Source organism: Echeneis naucrates, chromosome 24 (genome assembly GCF_900963305.1).
Source record: "Echeneis naucrates chromosome 24, fEcheNa1.1, whole genome shotgun sequence".
Taxonomy (NCBI): Eukaryota; Metazoa; Chordata; class Actinopteri; order Carangiformes; family Echeneidae; genus Echeneis; species Echeneis naucrates.
The window spans coordinates 7,560,805-7,574,360 of NC_042534.1; the positions used below are offsets into that span (position 1 = coordinate 7,560,805).

The 13,556-nt window shown below is 40.2% G+C and overlaps 1 protein-coding gene across 2 annotated transcripts in view; it reads right to left on the reverse strand.

Moving 5' to 3' along the window:
• Positions 1-206: 206 nt before the first annotated feature.
• fut8b (fucosyltransferase 8b (alpha (1,6) fucosyltransferase)) overlaps positions 207-13,556 on the reverse strand; it is a 74,092-nt gene continuing 60,742 nt past the window's right edge. For both annotated transcript variants that reach the window (XM_029496400.1, XM_029496401.1), the window contains exons 7-10: positions 10,011-10,257; positions 3,279-3,455; positions 3,036-3,186; positions 207-1,977 (exon numbers count right to left, since the gene is read on the reverse strand). In XM_029496400.1, the coding sequence (XP_029352260.1) occupies positions 1,639-1,977; positions 3,036-3,186; positions 3,279-3,455; positions 10,011-10,257 (914 nt within the window). In that variant the 3' untranslated portion in view covers positions 207-1,638. The remainder of the gene's footprint in view (positions 1,978-3,035; positions 3,187-3,278; positions 3,456-10,010; positions 10,258-13,556) is intronic.

Sequence of the window (13,556 nt, forward strand, 5' to 3'; positions counted from 1 at the left end):
AACTCTTCAAAAATAGATAGATACCCTTCAGGAAATGAACTCTTCACACATATATATATATATATATATATATTTATATAAACATTCATTCTCAGTTTGGAATGTGTAACGTTTCTGAAGCGTTTTCAGCATTATTGAACAAGCAGGTGTCACCTGTTAAGAGATGAGGGAACAGATGATGAACAAAATCAGACTGAAGTTAAAAATGCCGTGTTGGTTTCTCAAGTTTATTCGATCTGTGGTTATCAAAGACAATGCCCAAGAACATAAGTTATGAAAAGCCTTCATGATGGGGACTGAGTTTGATATAACATAGCATTATCATTTCTAAACATAGGCATATTTTTCCTCGTTTATTTTAAAACAGCAATGTTAAAAGTAAAAAAAACTAAACAAAAACAATCAAACTAACAAAAATTGAACAAACAAACAGATGGACAAAAGAGACAGCAGAGATGCTGAGAAGGACATTATCAGTGGAGTGCTTCTTTTGGTGAGCCTCGGGACGGCTCCTGTGTCTGTGTGTGTGCGTGCACCATGAGTTCACCATACTCCACATAATCTTACCATTGTTCACTAGAGGTCACCAGCGCAGTGACTGGAGATCATCATTGTTCTAAGTGCTGGGGGGGTGAGATCAGTTTCCCGCTGTCACCGGCAGTCTCTCGCTGGCCACACAAACACAATTCAGTTGGGAGGAAAAGTGGGAAATAAAAACACACACTGCTCACCAACAACCAGGCACCAGGTCATGGCATGGCCCCTTTAGATTTAAAACAGCACACACAACAGGCACACTTGATTACGCACACATTCATTCTCACGCACGCGCACACACACACGCACATTGCACAGTATACAATGCACAAGTCCCATTCACACTAAATTAAGACCGTTAAAAATACTGGATAAAAAGCACAATATGGCATTAGAAAATTAATTGCACATGTATAGATGAGTTGGAAGAAGCACAGAGAGTGGAGGATGAGGGGCAGCGGTGAGCATGGCAAGTCGAGGATACAGTACATTCAGTAAACAAACAAACAAACAAACAAACAAAAAAAAACCGGAGAAAAAGAAAAGAAAGGCAAGATTAGAATCAAAACCACTGAAAAGAATTAAATAAAAATCAAAACACTTTTTTCTCAGTTCATAATTTTTTTTTTAGTCTTTGATTCAAAGCTTGCTCTGGAGTGTGCCAGTCTTTGAGTCCAAGTGTTGTCTCTGGAGAGCGAGCTTGGTCAGTCGGTTGTGTAGATTTTAATTGTTTTCTTGCGTTATTTAAAATCACTGTTCACGTCTACATCTCTACAGACCGGACGTCAGAGCGTCAGGTGGGGGACTGGTGGTAGGGTGCAAGTCTTCCGATACCCAACATATGCACAAGCATTTACACAAGTGCACACACACATACATACACACACACACACACACACACACACGCTCTCTCACGCATCAACACTGAGTGCATTCTCATTCCTATCACCCCTGGGTACAGGCTTCTTCTTTTATTCTCAGCTTAGCACACTAAGTATGTCTCTCTCTGTACAAAAGCAGCCTCCTTCCCTGGAATCGGAGTCTGCGCATTTCTCCTCACTCCTTCTCTTTCTTTATGTATTTTTTTTTTCATTTCTTCTTTTACTTCTTTTGAGAGTTGAGCAGTTTGTCTGCCTCTGGGTATGTCGGGTACTTTACAGTCTCGATTTTCTCTTTGACCTTGTAAGAAGGGTAGAGGCCAGTGCGGCCCAGTTTGCGGTTGATGCCTTTGGAGTATCCGTCCCAGTGGTTGCCGGCCACGCCGATCACGTCGCCAGGCTCCAGGGGAATATCCTCGCTGTTCCTCGGCTGGTGGGGGTAGATAGCGATCTGGTTATGGGCATTTTGACCTCCGAAGTAGTAGATATCATCCAAAGAGTAGAAGAAGGAGGAGGCGTCCGGGTGCAGCATCTGCATTATCTCATAGGCCACACGACAGACCTGAGACAGAGACGGGAAGCGGGGATTATTTTCATTTTCAGATCTGTAAATGTAGAGGAATTTATCCTGATGGCAATGCAGCAGAAGTAGTGAGTACTGTGATAGACGGACTAAAGGACTTCTCACTGTAAGACACATACATTTCATTTCGGGCCCAGTTAAAGAGGGATAAAGTGTGCTCAGCGACTCATTCTAGTCAGATCCTTGAAGTACACTAATAAGCCCACAGTGTGAATAGAAATTATGTGGCTAGCACATTATTTTTAGGGTTGGCACGAAGCCCATTCACTCTTTGTTGTAAGTCGATAGCAAACAGCCCTTCAGAGGCTCAGATGAGAACAAAAATGGATGACAAATGCCATTGTAATGCCAAATCTTAAATAAATGAGCTGATTGTTTCAATGATTCAGAACATGCGAGGGAAAATAGGACAATGTGGTTGTTGACAATCACATGACTGTGATTACTGGAGGATTTCTGGTTTGTCTTGTGACACATTGTAAACATCAGCTGATAATTGTCTTTGCTGCGGCTCTATCAAACCGTTTTACCACAAAGGCTTTGACCTGATTTTGTTTTCTAAAGATCTACAAAGAATTTGAAGGTTATTTTTGTTTTATGTGTGGTTCTTTAAGAGCTTTCAACATTTAACTAAGATGTATTGCTGATACTTTGTCATTCATTGTTAAGCCTCTGACAACCTCAAATTCCTGCCCCATGAACTGTATGGCCTTCAACAGCAGACTGTCAGTTTAATGATTAAATTGCTGTCCCGTCATTTACATTTACATTGTAATGAAAGTCTAGTTAAAAGTATATGGCCCATAATAAATCAGATTTACCTGCTAAATATTAATACATACGCATTTTACATTTTTTTTTGTTTTGTTTTAAATAAGCAACTGTGTATCATAACTTCAGCCAGCTGTTCGGCTCAGCTTGGACTGCTTTCATCACATCACCTGTATTTCAAACTTCAGTCCTTCAGTCTAAAGCAAGAACATGCCAGAATATCATAATGTTGTTTTTAAAGTATGCACTGGGGCGTTCGAACTCACCTGGGAGGAGAAAGTGCAGACCAGGAAGTCGGTCTGGGAAAGGAAATGGATGTCAAGGATGACTCCTCTCAGTGAGTTCTCGGTGTAGCGGTTGTGAAGTCCTGCTGACCACGAGATGGAGTTATCGCTGATGAATTCATAATCTGGATACCTGGAGGGGACAGCAGGAGCACCAGCATAAATGGACGGAGTCAGACCTTATGTGGACACTTTCATAAAACACTTGAAGACTTGGTGGCTGACTTGGTCTTAGCCTCTTGCAGTAGCGAGGGGTCGTCAGTGGCCAGGTACACTCGCTTCTTGTCAACGTGGACACGCCTGGCCAGATGTTGGAACTGCTCCTCCACATGCAGCATGTATTCCTCTATGGGGTGGAAAGCTGCTTCGGTCCCCACTTTATCTGTCCTCCTCACATGGACTCTGCAGCAACACATGCAGGGACAAACAGATTACAAACTGGTATTGTATGTAAGAACAACTGTAACAGACTCTTTTCATTGTGTTCAACCATTTTTAGCAGGATGAAAAATTGTGTACTAAATTGTGTGTAAATCTTTAGTCTATTGATTGGACAAGAAAGACACAAGACATGATTTACATAATCTACTGCCCCATTATTGACCACACAAGTCTTCAAGTAATGTGAAAATAATCTTTAGATTCATCCAATATGAACTACAAAAATGCTTTTTTGTTGACAATTTAAAGTTTCATCCATTTCCACTTGGATAGCTCAGGTTATCTTGATTATCATAAAAATCATGACCTTGCATTGTGCATTGTTTCATTTGGTTATACTGCCCCATAGTAAACTTGTGTGTCCCTAAAATTAAAAGATGATGCTAATCACATCACAAGTGGCATCTGTTCAGCTTTGGCCTATTCATTTCTGAAATACGTGCCCTCCAATGCTAAAAAATAAAACTTGCTCTCAGATGGAGGATTTGCAGATGCTTGCTGACAGCTGCACAACAGCAGTACACATTTAGTTGGATGTCCTAGAGCAATACATAAGAAAATATATGATTACAAATGAAACAGAATTGAGCGAAACATGTTGATAAATAAATAACAACCTGGAGGGCCTTATATCTGTAAAAACTACAGAAGTGAAGTTTGAAAGGACTGACAGTGATGTTTTCTTATTCTCACTGACACAATATGGCTGGATTTCTACACTGGTTCTACAATAACACTAAATTCATTTTTGTGTAACACTGGTAATACTTGTCAACAACAGCATGTTATTTCTTTTCCTTCTAAAGTAAAATCAGGGAGATATTTTTGAAGAATCGGTTTAAAGACATAAAATAAATCATGGAAAAAATCATGGGATGAAAGACAAAGGAAAAAAGGTGACAGACGGAGGGAGTTTAAGAACCGTAGAGACAGCAGAGATGGACAGAAAGAGAAATAACCAACACAGCTGTATTTTTCTTCAGTGTCCTTGTCATTGCTTCCAGGAAGGGAGGACAAAGTGAGAGTGCTGTCACTGGCTATACATAGGAGAGAAAGAGCACAGAACAAAGGATGGGTGAGAACGGCCACATTTCCTCCGCTCACTCAGATGCATCCCTCAAACTGATGGATGCTGAAACACAGTTTGATTCCATCCAGAAGTATTCACTTACAAAATTACCCATCCATGTCTGCATTGTGACATCTGGCCTTGAGGACAGAATAAAATTTCAATAATCTAGTGGTTAAAAGAAAAGAAAGAAAACAAAAGGCCTTTTTCAGTCTTCACTTTATGGAAGGAAATATTCCAGGAACATGGATGTGTTCTCTCCTCTCCTTTCTCCAGGTTCATATAGCTCCACATTAGAGCTACCCAGTACAGCTACTAGCTGTCCCTGGGACCCTGGGTCCCTGGGACCTCCAGGGACAGGAGAATTTTGGAGAATCAAACAGCCTTACCCCCCCATCATTAGGATTTCCAAGCTGCTTTGGGAGACTGCAATAACAAGTACAAAAACAAACAAACAAAGTTTTATCTAATTTCTTCATATATATATCCCACTTGGCTAGAGAGCAATCATTGGCTATTGGGGAGCTGTTGCAATGGAAAAAAAGCAAAAAAGCTTTATTTATGTGACAAATAAAACCCCAAAGAGTGAAGGTGAGAGCATGAGGGCATACGAGTGTTACATTTAGTCCCCGTCTCGCTGATCGGGCCGAGGTCTTTTGTCTGGGATCTTTTCTCTTGCTTCCCTGCTGTTTTTTTCCCACTGGTGAACTCCCTTTGTCTTGCCTCCTGTCTCTACTAGTCTTCAGAGCATCAGAGGCCGCACTGAGGCACTGCTTAGCTCTTAGTGATCTCCTCCTTTCTTCATCCTCCATCGCTGCACACTCCCACACTACTGTCACAATAATTCATTTCATTTTTCTCTGTTCACACAGCACTGGCAAGACTGGGCAATCCTCATGGTGGGCATTAAAGTATACATTAAAAACCTCAAGCACACCCACACTGGACACAGCAAGTGCTGATGCTAGCCGATTGTGCCAGGGCCATATAGACAGAATAAATTTGGCGTTCTGACTGTCTATCAGATCTGTGTAGCAGCTCAGCCAACAGCAACTTTGGCCTATTAGCAGTGGAGGATCACCGTAGTGTCAGTGCATGTGATATCTACTTTGACATCAAAACATGATTTACCTCAAATACTCATAACTAAAGGTAGGTTACACTATCTTTAGATATGGAACAGTCAGAGTTCTGATAAAACGATAGGCCTCAATGAGCCTCCACAGCATCTTCCTTGCTTTTAGTCAGCTCCACCACAGTGATGGAAACCACGTTTCCGCTGCCTTTTCCCTCATTTAGATTTTTAATGATGGTGATGGAGGGCAGAGTATGTATATTATACATTATCACTCATCTGTGTAGATTCATGACGTAATGCTTTAAATTTTAGCAAAATAATCAACCAACATGTGATGTGTTATCATGCACAGCTCAGTATATTAGATGAACAGTAAAAGGAGTCACTTGTGGCAATAAAGAATTACCATTGGCTCTGCCATTCCTTTCAGATCTATGAAACATTTCGATCACTTTCATTTTACTGTTTTCATTTTATGGTGTCATTTGTTTTCACTCAAAAAAAAAAAAAAAAAAAAAAAAAAAAAGGCTGTAAAACTCCAGAGCATTAAAATATTGTGCTCAGACTCATCAGATGGCTGAAATGAAATCTAATGCAACTCCATAGCTGCCTATGTGTAAATACATTTCCACTGCCCTCTCCTTTCCTCCAAAGTAAAAATAAATAAATAAATAAAAATCAATCTATCAAATCTCTGAAACCAGAAAATCTTTTAAACGCAGACTTTCCTTCTGATTTCTATATTACTGCTTCTTTTTAGCCATTTAACACCACACTGTGCTTTTTAAAGCCTCTTCATCAAGAAAAAAAATTGACAAGATAAGCAATACAGTGAGTTGGATTCTTGCTAACTGCATTGCCATGGTGATAATACTGCTGTGGTATGGGCAGCAGAAGAAGAAGTAGACGGAGCAGCCCTATTTCCCTTTCTGAGGCTTTGCTAACATTAAACAATGGCAGGGAGGTGTTAGTTTAGCCATCCTGCTGTACGTGTCGTTTGGGGGGGCTGGTGATGGTGGTGACTGACTGTCCGTTCTGCTGCTCTCTCCATCAACCTCTGCAGCTCCCACCACTGCCCCTCCCAACTTTTTCTTTCACAAAAACTGTGGAGCTCTTTCAATCAAATCCCCCTGCCCCCGCACCCAGGCACTTTGTTGGAAAACATCAGTGCAGAGTGGAGTGGATGTATCAGGAGCCGAGGAAGGCAGAGAGAAAGAGGGGGTAAAAACTTTGTTGTACCGAGGAGCACTTCATTTCAACAACCCTCTGCTCGGTGATATAGAGGGAGTGTATGTGTGTGTGGGAAACACTGAGAACACAGATACAAATGTGTGGAAAACTGTGACAGCGAGAGGATTGTGGGTACAGAGTTATGCCTGGGGAATATGAGGAAGAGGTGAGTGTGAAATATAAAAATTTGAAAAATCTTGAAGCGGTATGAACAAATGAAGATAGAGGAACGATCACAAATGAGAGGATGTGAGAGGACTGAGGGAAATTGAAAAAAGTTGGGACGAGACACATAAAAAAAGAGAATAAAAAGGGGGAGGAGAGTCAAAGAGTGGCTGCAAAGAAAGGTGAGCAGTCCCTTGGGTGATGAAAAGGAAGAGAGGTGAAACCCAAAGAGAAGCACATCAGACAAAAAGGATGGACAGAGGAAGCGTAACATCAGGCAGCAAGAACTGAAGAAATGCAGAGAAGAAAGGTGAGAAAAAGAAGTTATGACAGAAGCTGACACAGAGTCTATGAACACGTACATGTGAAATTTACAAAGCGGGTGATAGAACTAAACCAGACTCTCTTCACAAACTACAAAAAAAAAAAAAACAAAAAAAACTTTGAAAGCTTGTTTCCAGCTACCTGCTTCAGCAGACAGGTGGAGTCTGTCTCAAGGGATGAAGCAGAAATTTTGCTCAATTTAAGTGAGATACCTGAAAATCATTTTACATACTTTCCAAATAAGTCTGGGGAAGTATATGACATTTTGTTTATTGTCTTAATATGGTACATCCCCTCAAACTACCAGACCTGAAATTTGAAACAAACATCTGCAGAGTCTGTTTGCAAAGCCTTTGTTGATCCAGGATGGAATCACTGCTCCACGATGGGAAGAGTTTCGGAGTCAAAAAGGGCAGGTAGACATCATATGAACGTTAGTGACAGAAGGCCCTACAGGGATACAGAGAAAAGTAAACGAGGAAATAAACAGCTCAACATGTCCAACCTATGGTTACCATAAGTGGCTTATTTTATTGTGATTATTATTATTATGGGGGGTGCTAGTGGCTCTGCATTGGGCTGGGCGTCTGACACTTAACCTATTACTCTGCCCTGGACACAAGATGTCCCAAGTCAGTTTCTACCTTCAAGAGAAGAATGCCTGGCACTCAGCATTCAGGATAACAGGTGAAGTGAAATCAAAGCGTGAAATAATAATGGCATATTTGGAATGGCAGGTATCATCTCATCTCCACCGTTTCTGCCAGGTTTCATGAAAAGTAATGCCTATGAGGTGTACTCCAATATTAGGACAGCTAGGTCCGTTGCATTTAAAGTGGAGACTGCTCTGAGTGCAGTGTGGATTGTTTAACAAAAAGGCTGGCATCACTTTATATTTTCATCTATAGCAGCGTGGCTCCAGGGTGGGAAGGTTCACTGCTCAGTCAGTCCACTTTAGTGCAGAATGAAATCTCTCAACAAATGCGGAGGGGAGTTCAAGGCAAACACTTGTGGTGTCCAGAAGATGAAACCTAATGGCTTTAGCCATTGCCTGATTTTTCATGGAGCGCCATCAGCAGGTTGGAGCTTTGAATGAAATGTCCCAACAACTTCAGTGCTGACATTTAAGCATGATTTAATTTCACTTGTTCTTATACATAACAGATTACATGAAAACACCAAAGTCAACTATGTTTTAATGCAGTGCCTTTAAATTTTCTCCCATTTGTAGTCAAAAGTGATTGTCAAAACCTGTTTGATGAACTAACATAAAAAGTTTAGTTTACAAAGGGCAGCACATTTAGCCAGTATCTGTGAATTCAGACTATGTACCTGTTTCTTATTTCATGATGGGAACATGTTGAAATCCCATCTGTCAGGCCACATCTGGCCAGATTCTTGTAGCAGTGTGTACACTAATGCATATCACAAATTCACACTGATCTTCTCACACTGGTCCCAACACTGTTTCCCAATCAACTAAAATTTCAAACGTTTTAAACCTTTCATTGTAGAGCACACAGCCCGTCCTTACCCTGCTCTCTCGCTCTCTCTCTCAACAGCTCTGTCCGTAAGACTAGCTTAAAGCATGCGATTATTTGCATATAGAACAAGGGAATCCCATCGCAATTCATCACTTGAGACGCATGTGGACATGCATTGTAATGCCAGGGGTGAACCATCATGCTCTGAGCTGTCAGCTTGTGATGGGCTGACCTGAGATACATGCTAATACCACGGCTGAACGGGATCTATTTTTTTGATGCAAATTAATACTATTTACCTCTCTACCTTTGTTCCTCTGAAATCAAAAAATATGTAATTTTATTTAATAGTTTGTGATAACAACGGTGGCCTACAGCACACAGGAAAGAGCTGTATAAAGCTTTGGCTACACAGACAGTAATTCTTAGTCAGATAAATTCATTGTTGTTTTTGGTCTTTTCATGGGATTTGTTGACAGTAAAAAAATATTGAGTAAAGACATCCTTATCCTTTAAGTGACAAAGACTACTGAAGATAAAAAAATAAAAAAAGCTGCCAGACTATTCATTTTTAATTTAGTCATAAATGTCTAGTAAGCTTCTGTTTTCTTGTGCAGTTTGGATTTACTTAAAAAAAAAAAAAAACCCCAAACAAACAAAAAAAAAAACAAACACATACTACTACATACTAAAAGCATCAGTGATCGATGCTTTTAGTATGTAGTATGTAGTGTATATATATAAAAAGGTAGACTCAGCTGTGTCATGCCATTGATATTAGAAGGAAAAGGAAACACAGCAGCAAAAGTTTCTTTAAACAAGTTGATTTGCATGAATATGAGCTGTATGACCGTAAAGCAGTTAAGTAATGAAAAGGCAAATGCCTCCCAAGCATAAACAAAAGTAGAAAATTAACCAAATAAAATGCTAACCATCAAATTAAGTTACTTTTAATGCGATTGTATTAACCTCAAATTAACCTTACCCAAAGCTGTGCTTGTATTCCTCCACAGTGCTTAAGGCTATGTCTTTGTTTTCTTCTTATGCTTTCTGTTTGCTTTGATTATGAAGCACTTTAATGTAGAGGATGCTATAGAAACCAAGCCATTACTACTAAAGCGTTTCTAACCACACTGGCTTAAAATGTGGTGACCGAGTGCTCTTACCCAATGATGGGATGCTTGAAGCCCAGCTTGGCAGTGGTCTGCTGGATCTCCTTCTCCAGCCATGCCTGCGGGCGCACCAGGTACTTGACAAACTGGGACACCCACCACACAGAGGGGTCACCATGCAGACGCTGCAGGCGTGGAGCCAGGTCCTCAGGAATGGCCAGAGGCAGGTAGGGAGGCCGAGGGTGGAGACTATCCACGATTGGCAATTCCACAACCTGTACGTCCTTATCATGGGCCTCTCCTAGAGCAGAGCAGGGGCAGAATGAGACACACAAGAATCTACATCATGAAAATCTGTGACCAGTCATCAACTGCTGTGTGAGAAACAAATGAAGAATGCTCAACACAGTTTCCTTCAGATTACTACTGTATGGCACATGTTGGAGTGTTGGCCATCTGAAATTCATCAATGGGACACACATGATTAATGGATTATCTGAATTAACTTGAGTAGCCGAGGTTTAAGCTTAAGAGAAATCAAGATACGAAGAACTTCTCAGCGTAGCTTCGCCCAACCTCTGGTCTGACATGATGGATAATCAGTCAAATAACTGATTGTCAAAAATAAAAACATGTTACACTGTGATGCAGGGTGACTCCCCAGCTGTGATATATTCATTGCAGCTTTTTTCCAGCATAACTTTAAATCCCCCAACCCCAGAGAGTCAATCTTGTGTGACTGACAGCTGCTCTTTGCTTGTCCTTGCTTAAAGGCCAAGGTAAGCGCCTTTCAATCAAGGCTGTATAGGCCCAGGGGCTGAGACAGGGATCTGGACTTTTGAGACTTGGTTGATGGTGGTCTGGCATTTGCCCCTTCAGGCTGAGTCCTGCTTAGCAGATGCCCCGGGCAGAAGGCTGAAAAAAGATGAATATGAAGGTCAAATGTCTGGGCAGTAGCACCTATGCATTGCCAGACCTACCTACATATCAGGGACAACCAATTATACACAAAGACACGTGCATGATGCTCATGTGGAAACAAAACATACTCTCACCAACATGCGCCTACTAAAATGTACATAACCAACACCCCCCCACAAAAAAAAAAAAAACCCCAAACGATACACATTCAACATGATGCCCATGTAGGGGGTCGTGTGCATCTGAGGGAAAAGTGGTCTGGGGGTACCCAAACAACAACTATGCGCATTTACACACAGAAATGTACACACATACACACAAAGAACCCCAGCTAATCTCATCTCACCAGAAGGGATATGCCTGGCAGACACAACCTTCACTCTTTTTCAGTCTTAAAACCCGAGGAGGATTTTTGTGGTCTGTGTGTGTATGTAAAAATAAGTTTGAGAGTCAGTGTTCTGTAAAGTGGTTTCTTTAACTGCCACAGACAAATTCTAATACAGTTGCACAGTCTCCACAACACACATCCAAATAAATGGCATAATGACTCATTAAAAATGGCCTTTCACAGAAAGGGTGCAGGGAAAAAAACAAAAAAACAAAAAAACATGAAAAAACAAGGACAGGAACTGAGGCTTGACTTTGTGTGTGTGTGTGCGTATGCTGGAGTATGAACTGAATATAAATAAGTAGAAGCATTAAATATTGAACTGAAAAAATATTCCCAGGCTTGTCTTTGCTTATATAACAATATTGGCAGGGCTCACATAAGGGGGTATGGGCATATTTCAAGGCCTGCACTTCTTGGCACAAATGTACAGATATGCAGAATGTCTCCCTCCCACAAGCTACTTAATTAGATCACAAAGCTCTTCTAAATTTCATCTCAACCTCTGCATACATGTCCTGAATGTATCATGACTTAAAGCATATGGATCTGCACTCCCACTAACACAACACCCATACTGTTTTTAAAGCCCCCTGAGCCAAATAAAAATTTTAGATAAGCATTTGCTATGAAACTAGAGAGATGAGAGTGACACTATTCTGGTAAAAAATACGGAGCCTCTCTATTCATAATGCATTTGAGACTGAGTTTATGAACTTAGAGAAATTCTGTTCCAGGCTTTAAATGGCAGGGAACTTTATGTTTCTCCTGCTGCTCTCAGACTCACTCATAAGGCAGTAATATCTCTACAGAGGGGCTCAAAGGAATACACTCTCTTTGGAAAATTAGCCCTTTGATCAACGAACCATTGTTCCACAAGAAGACTGGTGTCCCCCCTGTGTGTGATCAAAATGTAGTCTTTCACCAGGCTTGTGAGGTAGTAATGCTGCCCACTGAATATAAAGGCTGCCAGTTGGCCAACAAGACAGTGTGGTCGGGTATCAAAACTCACAGCTGACAGAAATGTGTCCATAGAACCCAGAATCAAAAACAGTCTGCTCAGATTTGTATTAGTAGTTCCTAATTAAAATCAAAATGCTGCCAAGTGTTTGTTTTTTGTTTTTTTTTGTTTTGTTTTGTTTGCTTGTTTGCTCTATGGAGGGTTTTAATTTTAGTACAATTGCCTGTGACTTTACTCAGAGAAAATTAGCTTTTCTTAATATAGAACTTTTGGATTCTGGTACAGAAAAAAAAAATCTCTAAGTAATGCTCTAAACAAGGTGCTGTTCTGTTTTATTTAGTCTAGGTTTATATACTATATTGGCCAAAAAAATCAGAAGAAATAAATAACATATTCAGTCAGACTAGAAATGGTGTGAAGACGAACTTGATATTTTCATTACATGATCACAATCCGATAGATTCAGCATGTGGCTTGTGCAAATATTCGAACTAAGGGCACTGTTAAGTTTGGTTGCATTTAGATGCTGAAAATGTGAGGAATGTCTTCTTCTTCAAAAAAGGTAATATTTTCAAAGTCAGCTATCAAGTATCTTTGGACGTGAGAAGCAAGATTTGCACACTATATCTGTACTAGTATTCACAGCCAAGAGAAAACAAGGAGAAACAAGGAGGTTCAAACCTTTATCAATGTTGCCATTATATAAACAATTACAATTTTCTAAAGATAGTTTTAGTATCTGAACAAAACATTGGGGTATTGTATCAGCATTGCTAGGAAAAAAAAAACAAATCAATGATATCCAAAGCTCGAGGCAGGACACACCACAGGTTTAAGAAAAATCTCATTTTCTATTCTACATCTATGTACCAATGATTTTATACATTTTTTTCTTTCTGCAAACATCAACATCAAAATACAACTTTTTCAGACAAAAAGCATATTATTAATGGCTAGCAGTCAAGTTAGGAATTTTTTGATGTGGATATTCTTGCTGTGTTTTATATTTCCCGCATTTCCAGGAAGAAAATCAGCAGGTCTCTTCAGGACTATATCACTATCTTTGATTTTCCTGAGTCTATATGTTTTTCGGACAGAAATACTTAATGATACATATACACCACACATCCTGAAGGGAAAAAAACACTGTCAATTTCCTATAAGAACCCACATGAATCAGGAAAACTATAAAGAACTGGTCAATATGGAACATCCATAGCAGTAAGCCAATTTCTGTGTGAAAATGCTCACAAAGAATTGATGGCCAAGTCGAGTCAATTTTATTTGTACGGTGCCAATTCACAACATAAGGTATCTCATGGCACTTTCC